Raw genomic sequence first — 19,472 nt, forward strand, 5'->3', positions numbered from 1 at the left:
ATACACAGCTTTGCTGTATGACAAGCAAGAGATTTATGAGTGAAACCTAAATGCTTTATAAGTAAATGGATGTACAAACCAAATTTTGAATGTGGTAACAAACTGCATGACCTAATTCAAACCATTTCCACACTTATCCAATAAATAATAGCTTTAGGAGGATAACCATATTCAGCTTTAGTTAGGGTACACTTAACCACTCAGTCAACTTGTCCTTGAGTGTGGAGCACTTCTTTTGTGTCCATCTCATGTGCAGCTAAAGTGAAAAGTGTGAAGAACTGTGAAATAGCTGTTGAGATTTTATATAAATTGATGGGGCATTTATAATAGATTCTAACATGATGAAGTATTTCATTTCAGACTCAGTTGTGCAAACTTTCCATTTTAACCTTGGTAAATAACAACCACAGGTCAGACAAAAGTCACCTCTAACTGAAAATGGAAACTGTCACACCAGGCTTGTTCGGTAAGCCTTTAAATAACTGATAAATAACTAAGATTTTCAAGGCAGGGAAAATGGGAGAGGTGGAGAAAGACAGCCTCCACTGATCACAGCAAGAGTGTTTTTCAAGTTTAAATTGTTTCAAAACCAACATTTTTCACCTTTTATATAAATAAAAGGTATCTATATATTTTCTGTATTTGTTGATGTGAAATTCAAATGAATTTAAATTGTTTATAGAGGTAATCACAAATGCATGTTTTTCCACAGACTTCTGCAGGACCAGAAATCTCTTTTTGCAAAGGTACCAAAACTTGATCGTCTTAAAAAGAATGCAGTGTTAAGGAATTTCTGTCAAAGTCAAATAATCTCTTCTTTTAACATTATAAGTTCACTAAACAACCAACATGCAGTTATTTCACTTGGACCATGTGAGAGATCTCGAACAATCCATATACAAAGGCATCTGCAGTCAACAGTTAATAATCCTCCATCAGGTTTATCGAAAAAACTCAAAGTTTTACTTTTTTTAGTGACCCGTTTCAGTCATCTTAGCTTGAACTGAACTGAACAGTGAGCAAATGTTATAGAGGACCTTAATTAAAAACTTAAAAACAAGAAAAATAACTCCACAAAAGATCTGTTGCAAAAATAAATGTAAAACGATAAAACTTTTTAGCCAGTTTTATTAATTAATTCATTTTTTGCTAATCATTTGCAAACAGAACTCTAACTGTTTTACCTAGTCCCAACTTACAGAGGTTTACAGGTTACACAGGTACATATTCAGGTTAGGGTGGCTCTGCAGAAAAATAGTTCAGCCACTAAACTTTCCTTCCTGCTGTGCAGCCATGACACCCATTTAGTGTCATCAACTGAAAGCATTGATAGCAATTGGTCTCCATGTTCCCAGAGTGTTGTGTATTGCATCATCCTACTGTTAAATAAATACAGAATTTAAATCACTGGCATATTTACAAAGACTTCCAGCTATTTTGGCAACTGGGTTATAAAAGTCAACGTGTGGCCCCTGTCCAAGAAAAGTTTCTCAATCATCAGCAGGTTTATATCACAAAGACTGTTATTGAAAAAGAAAGAAGAATGTGCAATAAAGGGACGAGGACAAAATAAATGGTCAGTGTCAAAGTGTCAAAAGGCTGGGAGATATTAACACATTAGTCACTAAACTGGTTGACTTTAATGACATAACCAATTTTCTCTATCAAGAAAACTGAAAGTGTTTTTTAGGCGTTTTGACAGATTGCCTGGGGTTTTCACCCTTACATGCAAAAGACTTGTTGCACAACACCACCCAATGAAAGGATGTTCGCTCTTAAATTCAGAGAGATATCCCTCTTTTTAATATTATATTTGAATACCCGTAGCTAGGCATAATAACATCCTCAGTAGTCTGATGTTTTCGGCAGAAATATGGAAAAGTCTTGATGTTCAGACCTTGAACATCGAACATTAGAAATTGATTTGATTTTTTTCACCCTGACATTACTGCTATCATCCAAAAGAAAGATCTTAATCAGAACTGAAACTCAAGATACTGGAGTGTGTTATCAAGAGAAAACCATCAGTTTAAGTCACAGCATGCATTCAGTCTTGTGCTACCTTGAAAGTTATAGTAAAATGCCATTATGCTCTGACCTGACAGGCGTGTCATCATGGACTTTTAGGGTCAGGTGAACTAGGGTGGCATTCATGCACGAAGCCATGTTTAGACGTTATCAGATTAACTTAAAAAGTTAGAGTGAATGCATTTAAAAAAAATAAATACAACTCAAGCTTTTTTAAAACTCTTTAACTCATTTCACTGTTTGCACATTCATTACTTGAACTATTCTTTAAATTTCTAGGATACTCATTTTATTTATTTTTATCTTGTTAGAATTTTTATTTTGTTATAGTAGAATTTTTTTTTAATGGAGTCTGGCAAGATAAGGATTTCATCGAACAATATAATCTCCCTGTGTTTATTTATACATGAAGTCTGAGCAATCCCTTTAAAATCACATGTGAAACAGTTCATTCAAGCACTCATCTGATACCCAGATTAGCACCACAGTACACGTTTATCATGTTATCAAGCCTTCGATCTCTCTGCCTGTCATAACCCCAAGCCAAAGGTCTTTGTGGATCTGAATACTGGCTCAGGTCAGGTTAACCATTTAGTACGCCTGGCCTACCATGGGAAAAAACCCCACTGAATTCAATATTTCTTTGCTGCAGAGACTGGAAACCATTTTCCTCAATGATAGACTACACTCAGTATTTGTTGAAGGGAGTTTTGATGAATAACTGGCAGAGTATAAGACAAAAGCTGAACAAAATAGTACAGAGGGACCCATCATGTAAAGACCATGACTGAAAAACTAAAAATGTCAAAATGCGTTTTTCTATCAGAATGACTCTACTCACGGTCGGCGCTGTATTGCGTTGGTAGACTAGCTGGAGCTTCCTCTTGGTTTGTTGCCACTGCTGCTGTCCCATTTCTTTCCTGTTGGGCTTTTTGAATTAGTGCTGCCAGGGGATGATCTGGGTCCATTACCTTAAGAGGCTACAAGACAAAAAAGGCCAGTCCGGTGAAAATAACATTTCACACCATTATGTTGTTTGTTGCAAAGCAATACTAAAAGATTTGAGTTCCCGCAAGCACTACATGAGAAAGGAGCATTTCATGCATTAAAATATCTTCAAAGCCCTCTAAAACGGCATGTATTTAAATATCTTGCATTATTCAAATCATACACAGTCATCGTCCTTATTGTGATATTACAATTCTACAAGATTTAAGCTTTAACCCCATGAAACCTTAAACATTAAAACATGAGTCTTCTGTAGAAAATTACAGGGGAAAATCTGAAAACAAAATCCCTCTTGATGGGAGACAACTGTTAGGCAGCTTCTACTAAAAGAAGCTCATTATGTTTCTTTAAAGAGGCATGCTCCCATTATTGCTGCACAAAGACTAATGGCTCTAATGACAAGACACATGAAAGCACTAACAACTGAAGTAACATGAAGACCGGGAAACAGAATAAAGCTCTAAGATATTAGTCTCAGTAACAGACTTGGGTTGCATTAAAGGCATGTAAATTCAATTTTAGATGCCAGATGGTGCTACTGGTTAGAAATGGATCATTCTTACAGAACACCCCCTACCCCACAAAAACCCCACCCAAAACATTAACTTATGTTCACAAACAAAATTAGGCATCTCAACATTTGAGTATCTTTTCAGAAAAATATCAGCATTATATTTGGCTGAGAAATTTCTCCTATTAATATTCCAGTCGACCTAAAAGAATTCTGTGGTAACAAGCCTGTTTGTAACAAACTGTGGTAACAAACCTCAGATTTCTACTATAAGAAAAAAAAGAAAGAAAAAAATTACAATACCTTCATTAGCTCCTCCAGGCGTGAGCTCCTTTTAGGGGCAAAAAGGCTGGGATGGAGGTAGCTCCCATCTCCATCATCATCTGAATCATCAGAATCAGATTCTGCAGAAAGAAAAAACACAATGTACACATGAAACAAATTAATGCCAATAATGAATGTTTTTAGTGTATTCCGCACTGTTTGACTACTTATACGTTGTGATCAATCTAACAATTACACATTAGTTACCGTACGAGACACATGCATATGTAATGTGGTGGATCCAGTGAATGCTTTCTGTAACTCACCCTGCGACTGCTCCTTCTTGCTGTCAGAGGCAACATTATATCGACCTTCCTTCATGGACCGCAGGATGTATTTGTAATAAGGGTTCAGGTAATGGTCAAAACGAAGGAAGTCAAACTGGGAGTTACCAGACTGCTTCGCCTTCAACACTATCTCAAACTGAGCCCCCTGCTGACAGACAAAGTTGGCCGTCTTCTCAATGATGTTGTGGGTCTTGATGGTTGCTGGCTACAAAAGAGTCAAGAAATTAAGAAATTGCATTTAAAAATGCAGACAGTTTCCATTATCATGTTTCAGTGTCTGAAAAACACAATTTTTTTTTTAATTTGCAAAGGAGAAAACTTTTCTCCTTTAAGACACGTGGTGAAAAATTTGTGACAAATAAGCATCGGCACCACAGACGGGGCATTAAGATGCAACACACAGTACACCAAGGACAGAGGCAATTTTGTTACAGAAACATTTTCATGCCCAGCACTCTTATGCTCATTGTGATGACATTAATTCTGAAAATACACACGGGGTGGAAATCAGTGGAACAAGAAATGGTCCATTATTCATTCATTATTGGTCGCCTTGTGTGCTTTCAATGATTAATCTTTGACAATACCTAGAGAGTACAGAGAAGTGCAGCAGTCTTCCAAAGAATACACATATCCCATCAAGTTGAAAGTCATAATAAATACCACCTTTCAAAACACTGGCCAAAAAAAGACTGGCGTCCAACAAAAACAGATCATTATTGTCTTTTAAGCTGCCAAGGACTTCCTGACATACACAATCCCTTCTCACTTCCACTTACGAACTTAGCAATTAAGGGAAAAGGGTGTTTGGAACTTTTACGTACTTATTTTATCTCATAAAAAAAGAGGAGAGCATGGTGCCTCGCACCTATTATTCTGCAACACTGTTACCCAAAGAATAGCCATTAGGAATGCCAATGTGAAAGTAATATGTAATGTTTACAACCATATTGTCTCTCAGTTGACAAAGGTTAGTGAGTAGAGATTAATTTGCACCTGTACTTATTACTAGAGCTGTACTAAAATGTGACACCCTGACCTTATCTAAAATGCTCAAAGACATCCTTGGCCAAGGACCTTTTGAGGTAAACTGCTCTGCTCTCTCTCAGTGTTACCTATTATTAAGCTATACTTGTGAAAACAAGGGCAAATCTAATAATCATAAAATAATTAATAACGGCAAATGAAAATGGCAAAAGTCCACCTTAAGACTACTAAAACAGAACTAATCTAATTAATGGACTGGTAGCTGCTATAATAAAAATGTCTTTTTCATAGCATATGAATAATTTAATTTTACCAGCTTAATAATTTTGAACCAGGCCTTGAATAGTTTCATTAAGAAGCTTGTGAGAAATAAGGCACGTCAAACTGAGCCATGCTCTTATTTTAGTGTGTCACAGACATATTTATCTATCCTTCAGGTAAATATTAGAATCCCATCAGGCTGTGTTGTGAAGGTGCCCAATATTCAAGGGCTTCTCCTGGTGGTATTCCCTACAAACCAAGGAGTAGAGATTGATAATATATGCAAATCATACACAGCAGCAGCTATGCTGTGTTTGTATGTATGCAAACACAAGGTTGTTTTAATTCTCATACACCCACCATGGTATAATACTGGCATTAAAGCATGCCTTTTTTCACATGCAATATTTGCCCTAGCATTTCCTCAGGGAGGTGTTATGCTTCCCGACAAGTGTTAATCCCTGACAGGGGAGAGTGACTCTTTTATATTCATCTTTGAAAGAAGAAAAGCAGGAAAAGCGCATTCGTTGCTTTCACATAAAAAGTCTCTCCCTATACGCTGCCACTAATTCCTAAGTGGGATGGATCACTTCTCAACATCTGTGTACAACGACAGGAGAGACCGACTCTCTTTGCATAGGACAGTGGCTACAGGGATCATCAGGCTTCTGGTCGTGGATATCAGACACAACAAAGCAACAGAAAATTTAATATTTTTGTATTACTTCAACTGTTTCCTTCTTTAGATGGTATGTCAATGTGAAACATTATCTTTTGGCACAGAAGTGTTTTTTTCACAAACAAAAACTATGTGGCATTCTGCCTCAGAGCAAGGCTGGACAGCCATACAATTTAATACTTATTTTTCTTTTTAAAAATACACAAATGTCAATAATATAGTCATCACAAGGCAAGTTATTTCAGTATGTCAGCTGCTTTCCACATTTGCAGGACAAAATCCCCTTTCAGCAAACCCCGGTGAAACTCTGCTTGCAGTATTTTCAACTTATTGCAGAGTCAATTAATTGAGTCATTTCTGTTGCTTTGGTTTGCGTGTTATATAGAAAATATTTGAATCTGTGATTCCAAAACCAAGGCAGACAACACAACATAAATCTATAGTTAAGACACATGTAGAATGTCGTGACATCGCATTTAAACATAGAGCACACTGTACATACAGCTCATTTTGAAAGTCTACAGATCATTAAGTTTTCCATATTTCTGCATAGTTAGTTTATTCACTGAAAATAAATGCCTGAATTTCTTTTTATATGAAGTATTCGGATCCTTCCCATATTACTTGGTTAAAGGATTTTGGACAGACTTAAATCTTCTCGGGAATGATTCTATAAGCTTGGCACACTTCTCATTTTGAAGTGTTTTCAACTAGTAAGTAAGTGGCAGCCATAATAAGAGGCGGCTGAATTCTCTGAATACAAAAGAAAGGCGCTTCAGTATTTTCTTTATTAGCACCTTTAGCACAGGCTGCACCAGCCTATTCTTCATGAAGGAAAGGGAGATACAATTCAAAGTGACCGCCACTCGATCATCTACAAAAGCGAATGATCAGCATGTCTGACAAGGTTGCAAATCGGCACATGAATTACATTTCTGTTTTTCCAGCTCATCTCATAAGCTAGTATTCTGATTTTTTGTTTTGTTTTCTAAAGCAAAGTAACCACAGTGTATTCCCCAGCTTGGTTTTCACTCTGACACGCCATCATCTGTGAGCTCACTACTTATTGTGAAAGTAGCGAGCATTTGTTAAGTGTGTACAGTATTTTTGTTTTTTAAATATTGTGATAATAGGATTTTGAAAATGTTTTTTTGGTCTGTGAGAAAATGAGAATGAGAAAAAGAAAAGAATGAACTGAACTCATTTAAAGATCCATCTAAAAAAGACAGAAAAAGTCAGAGTTTCAAGAAACGAAGCAGAATATCTAACACTCACCAACTCCACATCAGGAGGGATAGAAAGCCCTGCGGGAGCAACGAATGGTTCTTCACTCTCTTCAGGCTCTGCCTCCTCTACACAAATGAAGGGACATGAGAATGGAAAATAAATATACCGATAAACAGATTAACTTTTGATAATCATCGGCAACAAAAAAACTAACAAACCCCACTTTATATCTACCCAGTTGAGCAATAACATTAAGATTATTTCTGAACTCCTAAAACATTTTAAAAATGGATGAAACTCATGCCCTCTACCAACCTCCCCACTACACAAATACATCAAAGCAAAACAGCACTCTAGCCTTTACCTTCATCTTGACGACAACATACAGGTCAGGTGGAAACGATCTTAAATATTTAATCAGGTACTGTAGGGAGTTTGCACCAATAAGGGGCCCTTTATATTAATAAAAGGCATCTCTGAAGCAATTAAAAAAGAAAAAAAGCAAAGCTTATGGATTCCACTTGGGTGCATGTGGAAGGTGTGCCATGGCAACAATATGTAATCGACAGGCTTATAAAGGGCTATACAGTAAAATGTAAAAAAAAAAAAAAAAAGCAATACTGTTCAATATAGTTATATAATAGCACTGTTATCAGGGTTAAACTACTTGCAACTGGATAATATAGCTTGTTCTTAAATCTTATATAAAGTAAATCTCATTGGTAATTACACATTAAAATAAAAACCATTGAAACGGATCATTTTTAATGGGAAGTCCAGCATTATCTTTATTTAAAGCCACACTACAGAGTAGCTACTCAGTGAAGACGGAGTGAATTATTTAAATAACCTCAGCAAAGAGATACTGCTTATTCAAATTAGCTTCCTTATTTTGACAGGATGTGAAACTAATTGGTATATTGTGAAATGACTGGCTAATGATTGGTGTGGAGTTTAACAGAGAGGCTAACAATAAGACGCATTTATCATGTTTTGACAGAACACGTAATAAACTGTACTGAATTTAACCTTCTGATTTGGCTATCAATCAGAACCAAATAATTGAAATATAAATCCAAAAAGTTGATTCTGTTCATCTAGACGTAGCGTTTTCAGTAGGAGAAATGTTTCGTCACTCAAGTGACTTCTTCAGTCTCAGCTGACTGCAGGTGAAACCACTGATCAGCCATTCCCCAACTCTTTGTGGCAATCATGGCCATTTGTCATTGATCAATGGTCTTTGATCGGTGGCTGTTAATCAATGGTCATGAAACTGACCTCACAGCCCATTGTTTGTCAGTGGGCTAGTGGGATATATTTCCTTAAGCTCTAATGCTCTCTTTGTCCCTGTGGATATGAATTGGTAAGAGGGAAGTTCTTGACCACTTTTTTATTAATGTTTCAGAGTTTAAATAGAGCTAAACTCAAACTAGATCAAATGTGAGACCTTTCTGACTTTTTCCACAAAGTCACCCTCTACAGGCATCTGAATCTTTAGCAGATGTTTGAATACCATGGGGTCAGCTCTACAAATTCACCAGAGACACAGAGAGGCATCTAGTCTGCTTAACTAGTCTGTGTGTATATCAGATATTTAAAGCAGAAGTAACTGTGTCAGTCTCAGTGTCTATCTTTTAGGAAGCAGTCTTAATTTTTTTTTTCTTGAGCATGAGGATGTTTGGGAAGTCATTCCAGACATGACAAGGGTGTGTTGGAGGGCAAAGGGTCTGTTTAGATGACATTTGGGAAAAAGGCTGTTAGCTTAAGGTCTGCACAAGGGACTAGGGAATCCATGAAGGCTCCTCACAAAAGAAGTCATAATAAGAAGTCAGAAACAGATAGAGGACTAAAAGTAACACAGATGGTGCGAGGTGATTAGATGAGGTGATATTCTAGTGCAATATTGAATTTTTTGCACATTTGTCATGAGCTTTTTTTAAGGCAAAAATTAAACTTCAGCAAACACCTCAAGTGTATGAATGGGCAGATGGCTGTTTGGATTTAAAAAAGTTGTTTTTTTTGTTTTTTGTAAATGTTATATAAGAAATGTTATATATCAGAAAGACCTGCTGTGTTCTTCACAGCAGACTGCAGCACACACAATCAACTACAATTCTAGACATGACACAGAGCCCACGGTAACTACATTACTCTGGGAAGTTGTGATGAGTTCTCACCAGGTTCCTTGTTAGCATCCTCCTCCTCAGTGGGCTGAGAGGGGTCATAGTAGTCAGCGCTGTATTTGAAAGCCACGGCGTTGTAAGAGCCTTCATCAGCCAGAGCCTCACTCAGACGTTTATACTCCTCCTCTGTGAAGGATTAGGAAACACACATAATCAGGAAAAAAAAAAAGAGAGACTGCAATGTTGATGAACACTTTAAACCAGCCTGCACAAACTGATGATGACTTTTGATTTTGATGAAGGACATCTATCTGTGAAGATAACAAATGTTATTCTCTGTAAGTTGATACTGTGTCAGTTTTAATTAGATATACAGTATACAGACGTGTAGTGGATGAAAAATTTAACAAAACAATGACGCAGTCCAGTCTTGTGTGTTGATGAGACCAAAATAAAACTTTGTGGTTTAAATGAGAAGCATTAGTATGCATTATTTACTGCATAGGAGGAGTAAGAACCTCCTGCTTCCCATCTTTGACACACAGGGGGGGTTAGCAGTGTCATCGTATGGATCTTTGTGTGTCACGCTTGGGCCAAAACAACAGACCATCATTAACAGAAAAGAAAAGGGAATTCTGAATAACACCAAGGTATACTAAAAGAAAATGTCAGGATGCCTGTCTGAGCTGAATCTCATGAGAGAGTTGGTCATGCACAAAGAAAGGTACCTTTTGCACACAAATCAATTGTACAAAGAAAGGTAAAAGATGAATTGGAGTGAGTACAACCCCAACTGCCCTCCAAAATTGAAATGTTATATAAAATATAAATAAAAACAGAATACAATACCTTGTAATTTTCATAAACACATATTTCATTCATAATAGAATATAAAAAATATCAGATGTTTTAACTGAGAAAATATTACATTTTAAGAATAAAACAAGGTCACTTTGAATTCGATGGAAACGACATATATCAGAAAAGCTAGGGTCGGGCTGTGTTTATCACTGTGCAGCATCCCCTCTTCTTTTAACAGCAGCCCGTAAACAACTGGGAACTGAGAAGACCGTTGGACTTCTGTGAGAGGAATGTTGCCTCATTCCTGTCTGATAGAGGATTCTAAAAACTCAACAGTCCTGGATCATCTTTGTTGTATTTTTTCCATTTCATGACGCGCTAAATGTTTCAGTTGGTGAAACATCTGGACTGCAAACAGAGCAGTTCAGCGCTTAGACTCATCTACTACAAATCTATGCTATTGTAATAGATGCAGTCTGCGCTACAGGAATATCTTGGTGAAATATAAATCTTCTGGATGGGAGCGTATGTTGCTTTAAAACCTGTATATAACTTCCAAGACTGGTGGTGCCTTTCAGATGTGCAACATGTCAACTCAGCCGCCCCCATCAGAGATACAGGCTTTTGGACTGAATGCTGGTAGTCCATTTGAACTGAGTTTAGGCTCAGGGGAGATGGCAGCATTTCCGGATCACGTTAACATATGGCTTCTTCTTTGTATAACAGCTTTTGTGGATGCAGGCAATGGTTTCTGACAAGTGTTCCTCAGCTAATTCCATGATTTCCATGACAGAATCGTGTATTTTTAATGCAGTGCCACCTGAGGGTCCAAAGATCACAGGAATCCATTATTTATATCTGGCATTGTCCCTTGCGCACAGAGACGACTTCTGATTCTCATAATGATTTAATGATATTATCTACCGTCAGTGATGGGAATAACAGCCTTACTTTTTTCAGTAACGAGTAATCTAACTAATTACTACTTCTATCGTTACAACACCGTTACCGTTACTAACAAGAAAATGTGGTGCGGTTGAAGCCGTCTTCAGCTTACCGCACCTATCAGTTGTACAGAAGTAGCTGTCTACGTAAGTAATTTGGGCGCTACAGCTTTAAGCAGCTGTGCGCGCTGCCGTGAACAGCAATCACTTTCTGCCTGACGATCACTTTTTGGTACAACACCTGGAGCTCAGGGGGCAAAACAATCGCATGAGTGCTGCTGTTTGACTGAGCAAGAATAAAGTAGTCGTGGTAAGCCAATCACATGACCACTTCAAGATGACAAAGCAACAAGGTGATATATACCAGTTTATAAATTGTGTTGATAGGCCAAGTAAAACCAGAGTCATGATAAACAATATATACGCGGCGTTTTTTCCTCAATAGTTTCATCACGTTTACCGTCTAAGCACAGCGCTAGCTCTCTCTGCTTATGAGAGCGCTTGCTAGAGCTTAAAAAAAAAAAATCAAAAAAAACCCAGCCCCTTCGTGTTGGTGGAAAAATGAACCATGTCGACCAATCAAAAATGATATGGCAACATGACATTTGGTTGTTTAGGAAGAGGGGGAAGTTTTAGGAGTGACGGCGAGCGAGAGAGAGAGAGAGAGAGAGAGAGAGAGAGAAAGAAAGCAGAAAAAGAGAGCGAGTTTTGAGATGTGAGAGACTTGTGACATTTAGCGTGTTTGGAGTGTGTAGTTAATGTGTTGTCTTGTGTAGTTAGTGTGTAGTGTTGTGGATAGTTTTGTGTCAAAACAATGAGGCGACTGCTGTCTCCAGGTAGAAACAGGAGTGATACACCTGCTGCTGTCAGACCTGCAGGTATCAAGCTGTGACGTTCTCCTTTATAGTGGACAGAAATATTTGGAGTGGCACAAATAATTTGTGTGGCATCTTATTGAATGCAGAACAGCTGATTGTTCTGTAAATAGTTTGAAATGGTTATTTAAAAAAGGGGTAAAAGGTAAATGGCTGCAAATAACTTTGTTGTTTGCAAAACTTGTGCATATGATTTTAAAATTGACAATTTATATTTGCATTTAAAGTTATGAAATATGATTCAATAAACATGTTTGTGGTTGTTACAGTAAAAATATAACTTCTTCTACTCGGATTTTATGTTTTTGTCTGATTTTAGATCAATTGTGTTAATACAGTATGTCAAAATGAAAACATAACTGTAAATTCAGACACGTGAGGTTGTGCTGAAAAGGATGATACCAAACAAGGCAAAGTAAATAGTTTTTAAAGGTAAAATGTGGAGGGAAAATCAAAAGTAGTTAAAAATGGCCAATTATACCCTGGAAAAAATGTTAAACTTTTTTTTTTTAAGTAACGCAATAGTTACTTTTCAAGTAATTAATTACTTTTAGAGTCTTGTAACTCAGTTACTAACTCAGTTACTTTTTTGAAGAAGTAACTATTAGCTATAATTAATTACTTTTTCAAAGTAACTTGCCCAACACTGTCTACCGTATATAATAAGATATTCAAAGTCTTTTACGATTTTATGTTAAGGGACATCATTGCAACATTACTGTTCCACAATTTGTAGAGAGAGTTTTTCAGCCGATTGGTGAATGTCTGTCCATCTTTACTTCTGAGAAACCCTGCCTCTCTAAGATGTTCTTTCTCTAACCAGCGATGCTACAGATCTGTTGCCAGTTAACCTAATTAGTTGCAAAATGTTCCTCCAGCTGTTTCTTTTTAGTACCACTTACTTCTCCAGCTTTTTGTGTCCTCTCTCCCAGCGTTTTTGAGATGCCTTTCTGCCATCAAATTCAAAACGAGCTAATATTTTTCGTAAGGTTGTACCATACTGTTGTTAATTGTTTTTGTGTACTTTTAGGACATACTCATGCAGATATATAGAAAACTTTAACAGGCTCACAAAATTCTTCTTACAATTGGCCTTTAAAACCTAATGTTTATTTATTCTGGTCAATGAATATGAATGGGTTTGAAAACTTGACATATCTTCCCTTAGTTCTGGGGTCCCTAATCCCAGTCCACGAGGGCCGGTGTCCCTGCAGGTTTTAGAGCTCACCCTGGGTCAACACACCTGAATCACATAATTAGTTCATTACCAGGCCTCTGGAGAACTTCAAGACATGTTGAGAAGGTAATTTATCCATTTAAATCAGTTGTGATGGATCAAGGATACATCTAAAACCTGCAGGGACACCGGCCCTCGTGGACTGGGATTGGGGACCCCTGCCTTAGTTGGTTGCTTTTCACCCAGAAAATAAATATATGAACTAAATTGCATTTTAAGAGCCACTGAAGAATGTTTACTCCACTCCGAGATGAAAGCAACAACCTATACAAAGCATACAGCTGGCAAGCAAGCAATGTATGTATATATATATATATATATGTATGTATATATATATATATATATATATATATATATATATATATATATATATATATATATATATATATATATATATATATATATATATATATATATATATATGTATATATGTATGTATATATATATATATATATATATATATATATATATATATATATATATATATATATATATATATATATATATATATATATATATATATGTATGTATGTATATATATATATATATATATATATATATATATATATATATATATATACACACACACACACACACACACACACACATATATATATATATATATATACATATATACATATATATATGTAAAATCTCAAATAACTCATGATCATTATGATATACAAATAGTTATAATGCTACCAATGTAATATATAAAAGGGGACAGGGAGTATGCATGTTGGACCCCGTAGCCAACCCTTTTCTACTGAAATTCATTGAACTATAAATATTTCTTATGCTTCCCACTGCCCCTTAAGTGGACAGATGGGTAATCGCCTCAGCAAAATGGGGTCAGATCTCCAAATTCAAGGGCAAACCGGACTGCAAGATCCACCTTCTGCAGTGTGTGTGTGTGTATGTTTTACACAAACCATTAGCTGATTCCTTCTGACCTGTCAGTTTGAGCATAAGAGACTATATTTCACTTAAAACTGTGGCTTATTAAATTCAATTACAGTCATTACGTCTGTCTTTCAGAAGGATGCTTTGTCATCAAAACAGCCAGTTTCATTATATTATGTAAAATGAGTGAGATGCAAGTATCCTAGATGAGTCAAATGTGATTTCCATAGAAATTGCGGCTCTTCAACTCAAGAGTTAAAGCCAGCGCTTTTTAAGAGTCTAAAAGCTGAAAAGGCCTTAGAAAGGGGGTGTCACTCTGCTCTGAAGATTAGGCCTGGAAAAAAAAATCCAGAGATTTTGTTAAGAAGCCTAGATTAAACTTTTTAGCAAATGTGACTTGTCAATTTTTTGTTGGGATAAAATCCAAGTTTTATGTGCAGTGGCAGTCTGCAGAAGAAGTCTCATAAGATGATGCATGCCTGAAATTAAAACGCACTGGATAGTAATTAAAACACTGACACAGACTGCCTTTGAAGAGAGTGAAAATTTCTAAACTGTGAAAAAGCAAGACAGGCATGACACGAGTTCAAAAGAGGACCTGATAAATTGAATTAGTGTAATATGATAGGCATGACAGAAGCAGCAATAAACATTAACCTACTAAGTTTGTAGTAGTTTTTCATAATGCAAACCTTCCGTTTCACCACATCCCTAAGGTGCTCTAATGGATTGAGATCTGGTGACTGTGGAGGCTATTTGAGTGCAAAGAACTCAGTGTCATGCTAATGAAATCAGATTGAGGTGATCTGAGCTTTGTGACACACATGCATCATCATGCTGGAAAGCCATCAGAAGATGGGTAATAAAAGGATGGACATGGTCAGCAACAACACTCAGGTCGGCTCTGCTGTTTAAAGTTGGTAACAGCGAACCCGAAGTGTGTCGAGAAAATATATCACACCAATACATCAGTGCCGCCAGCCTGAACTGCTGATACAAAAATAATGGATCCAAGCTTTCACGATGTTTACGCCAATTTCTGATTCAGCCATCCAAGTGTCACAGTAGAAATGAGGACATCAAGATCATTGGTTCAGTTCTAGCCAGAGACTTAAACTCCTTCCCAGCAAGAATTCTGGCTTCCACATACTGTGTCCATGTAGCACACAGAAGATACTCAATTTGTTCCATTCCTACTTTTCCACCAGGGACAAGATCATAGACCTGCATAAGGCTGGAATGAGCAAACTGCTTGATGAGAAGTTGATAACTGTTGAAAGAAATCAAATGAGCATCAATTATTCTTGCAAAGCCCACAAAGTCCCCTTGCTAAAGAAGGCACGTGCGATGGTCCATTTTAAGCTTGCCAGTGAACATCTCCAAGGCTTGGGAGAAAGTGCCGTGGTCAACCCGACCTGCAGCCTTTGGGGAAAGAGAAATGCTGATTATGACCCAAAGAACACCATCCCCACAGCCAAGCACAGAGGTGGTAGCATTATGCTTTGGGGCTGTTTTTCTACTAAAGGTACAGGATGACTTCACCACATTGAGGGGCTAATTAATGGGCGGGGCCCTGTACAATAAGATCTTGGATGAGAACTTCCTTCCCTTAGCCGGAACACTGAAGATGGGTCATAGATAGATCTCCCAGCATGACGATGACCCATTAAAATCCGACCAAGGCAACAAAGGAGTGGCTGAAGAAGAAGCACATTAAGGTCATGGATAGGCCCAGCCATTCCTGAGTCCTACAGAATCTGTGGAGGGAGCTGAAGGTTTGGGTTGACAAACACCAACTCTAAAGCCAGAAGACTTAAGAGTTTCAACAAAGAATCCCTCCTGAAACGTGTGCACACGTGGGGAATAACTACAAAAAAAAACATCTTACCGTTGTGCTTACCAACAAGGTATCTCAAACAAGTCATATTTTGCTTCGGGATCAAATATTTACTTCACTCAGTGACATGCAATTTAATTTATAACTTTTTTTCCTGGAGTTTTGGATGATATTATGTTTCTTTCCATTAAAATCAAGCCACCTGTTTACCTGACTGTTCATTTTTTTTGTAAGCAAACAAATTTACAAATTCAGCAGAGGATCACTTAATTTCTTCCCCCAGCGTATTGACAACAAGCTGTAACTTAGCAATAAGTAAATGTCAGTGTGTTCATCACAAATGGGAAATCCTAAGAACCAGTATACATTACCTTAAAATTTCTACTGGAGCAAAAGATGAAGACAGCAAAAATGCTGTTAAGTGAGCATCCCCTGACATATCAGCCCATGCAACTACATCTTTATTAAAAAGGCCTGACTACAAATAGAAAACAAGTTTGAGCTACTGACACAAAACCAGCTTTTGAAAACAGATTACAAAAGTAAGGTCATGATATCCTATTTAACAGCTCCAGCAGATTTAAGGTAAATAAGATGTTTTGAAATTATTTTTCCTTGCCTTTAATATCACTCTTTTTTTTAAACTATTACTGCTAAATGTTTAAACGAGCATCCTGCTCACCTTGTCTAGCTTCCTCTTCCAGCAGGTCAGTGTGCAGTGCCAGGTACCTCTCCTCATCGCAGAGCGCCTCAATCCTGGCCTCTTCCTCCGACAGCTGGTAGGATGTATTCCATGACCCACTGTCATACTCTGAAAGGTCATGTAAGTGACCACGTCCATCATATCTGTTGGATGATAAAAAGGATTAGAGAAAAGGAAGTAGACAAAACTTTTCATACAGAACATGGGCCTACTTACCAAGGCAGTAAAACCTAAAACCCACAATATAAAAGATATAAAACTGGTCTACCTCTGTAAGCCCTCCATGAAAGTTTTCTCAAAATGGATACGTCACAATAATGATACTAATTAAGTCTTTGGGAATTATTTTGGATAGAGCTCTGATATACCTAGCAAGTTTTCTGTCTGTATTTTCTTCCTGGTTTTACAGGCCAACAACATTAGAAATGAAAAAGAAAAAAAAAAGACAAACAAAGCAACTCGCTTCTTACCTTACAGGGTTCAATAATCCCCTGTAACACTCATCATTACTTCTAAATCTGCAAAGAAAGTTACATTCACACAAACCCGAGCACATAAATACCTATCCGTAAGAACCCAAATGGACGACATTTTCCAAGGTTCGTCCCTCTACGCCATCTCTCACTTGCAGTTTCTTCATGAAGACAAAGAAATCTGGAGCTGAGGTTGGCATTCGGGGTTTGGAAGGACCCCTTAGCCTACCTTGCTGTGGAAAAACTGGGTTATGTAATAAAGACACACAAACAAAGGCTGTACAAATAAAACATAAGTTGGGTCTGCACACTAAGGTGATTCAATTGACTTTATATGTTTAAAGAAATACAAGACTCAAGGAGGTTTACAATGACTTTGCAACAAGGACAATTTCTGTGAAAAAGGTGGAAGAAATTAGTCAAAATGATACACTGAATCACCTTAATGACAGTAACTTTTGTCTTTGTTAGAATTTGCTCTGGCAAACAAAAGCATAGTAAAATACCAAGTTTTGTAGGGACTTGACCACTTTATATTAGAAAACTTCCGTTTGAAAAGAACAGGAAAAAGACAGGTTATAGCTTAGACATATTATTCATCTGTAAAGCATGAAAAAAGCTTCCAGAGGAAATTCTCATAACATGCCAAGATGCAAAGCCGATTTCACAAATAACTTGAGTATTTTTATACATTTACTGCAATTGTCAATTTAAGAGGTATATTTAGCGCGAACTATGCAGGCCTAAGTGGTCTTAAACGAGTCTCAAATAAACTTTATTCAATCCATTTGTCCAATGTTCTGTAATAATGTAAGCTGGAGTGTATAATAACCTGACAGCAAAATGCATAAATAGGTCAGTCATGGCTAACATTAGCAGAGACTGACAGGCATTTGCAAGTTAGCATGTTACCGAAGAAACTTTAGATACCAGGTGTTTTTCTTTCCCCCCCTCCAATTTTCTTTCTTTTTTAGTTCAGGACATCCAACAAGACACGTTAGGAGGCAAGAAATAAAACAATCGTCGCGAGTTGCAGGTGTTTCCAAGCTTCAACAAGCAACAACTCCAACGTGGTCCCTTGAATTTTGAGACAGGCTAGCGGACAGGAGAGATTGTTAGCATAATGTTTCGGTCTAAGTTTGTTCAACCGACCTATCAATCATGATGCTCTTGTCCCCCATCCATGGGATAAGATGCTTTCCGTGATCATGGTAAAGAGCCCTTTCGTCGTCTCGGAAGAGTTTGCAGGCATAGCCGAAAACCAACAGATCGGCGTATTTATCACTGTCACTCACATCCTTCTTCACCGGCTTGCTGTCTTTCTTTGCCGCTCCGCGACGATACATCTCCCAGATAGTCGAAGGAATAGATTAGCTTAAAGGACGTAACAACAATGACGGTATCGTGATAGCTTTTTGTTGACCAGGTGGCTACCAGGTCCTCCAAATGTTACATTAATCCGTGGGATTTTGCACCAAAACAAAACACTACACGCCAAGAGCCGCCATGTTGAAAAGTAAGTAAATGCATCTGTGTATCCGGTCGGCACTTACGACAATTTCACGAGAGCACAGTTAAAGTATACACTAATGTTCAGTAAGTAAATGTCCTAATGTGTAAGCTAAAAATGTCCACTGTTATGTTATACTTTTTGCTTTAAAGTACTCTATATATAAATCACATTTTGTGGTTCCCAAATTATCGAAAGTGCTGCAGTGAAATACCCTATTATATTAAGCTTTTGTTCAACAGATAAATTCCTGTGTTTAAGGTAATTCAACAGTTAGTGACTTTAAATATATGGAAACAAAACATTTCATCATAATCTTAAAGTGGATTTTACAGCACAGCTGGATGTTTAAGATTTGTAATTATTCAGGCTGTTAAGTATTTTTGATAAAGCCATTAAAATATATTAATTACAATTTTTAAAAACTGTGTTGCAAGCGATGTGTTTTGGTGTTTAATGAATTTGCATTTGCATAACTTGATTAAATCACATGATGCTGAGTAGTTCAAGGATTTACTAGAGACATCTTTTAGATATGAATTATGAGTGAGATGTAAAGCACTTTGTGATGAGAAGTATGAGGATGAGACATACTCATTTGTGTCCATCTATTATACATCATTTACTATTTAAGATGAACAGTTTGTTTATTGTCAGATGATTTATCACAGACAATCAGAGCAGTCTGTGACAACAAAGAATTACAAGATTTTTTTTTACCTGATTTTTGTTTCTAAGAAAAATGAGAGCCACA

At 37.0% G+C, this 19,472-nt stretch overlaps 1 protein-coding gene across 6 annotated transcripts in view; it reads right to left on the reverse strand.

The window, feature by feature from the left end:
• Nucleotides 1-18,709, reverse strand: part of sfswap (splicing factor SWAP) — a 50,311-nt gene extending 31,602 nt beyond the window's left edge. For 4 of the 6 annotated variants that reach the window (XM_063478680.1, XM_063478678.1, XM_063478679.1 and 1 more), the window contains exons 1-7: nt 18,361-18,709; nt 16,715-16,878; nt 9,490-9,621; nt 7,361-7,437; nt 4,138-4,363; nt 3,851-3,951; nt 2,870-3,008 (exon numbers count right to left, since the gene is read on the reverse strand). In XM_063478680.1, coding sequence (XP_063334750.1) covers nt 2,870-3,008; nt 3,851-3,951; nt 4,138-4,363; nt 7,361-7,437; nt 9,490-9,621; nt 16,715-16,878; nt 18,361-18,554 — 1,033 coding nt within the window. In that variant the 5' untranslated portion in view covers nt 18,555-18,709. Of the gene's footprint in view, nt 1-2,869; nt 3,009-3,850; nt 3,952-4,137; nt 4,364-7,360; nt 7,438-9,489; nt 9,622-16,714; nt 16,879-17,297 lie in introns of all 6 variants that reach the window. The other 2 variants (XM_063478683.1, XM_063478681.1) reach the window with 2 other exon arrangements.
• Nucleotides 18,710-19,472: the final 763 nt, after the last annotated feature.

The sequence above is a fragment of the Pelmatolapia mariae genome, linkage group LG7 (assembly GCF_036321145.2).
Source record: "Pelmatolapia mariae isolate MD_Pm_ZW linkage group LG7, Pm_UMD_F_2, whole genome shotgun sequence".
Lineage (NCBI taxonomy): Eukaryota > Metazoa > Chordata > Actinopteri > Cichliformes > Cichlidae > Pelmatolapia > Pelmatolapia mariae.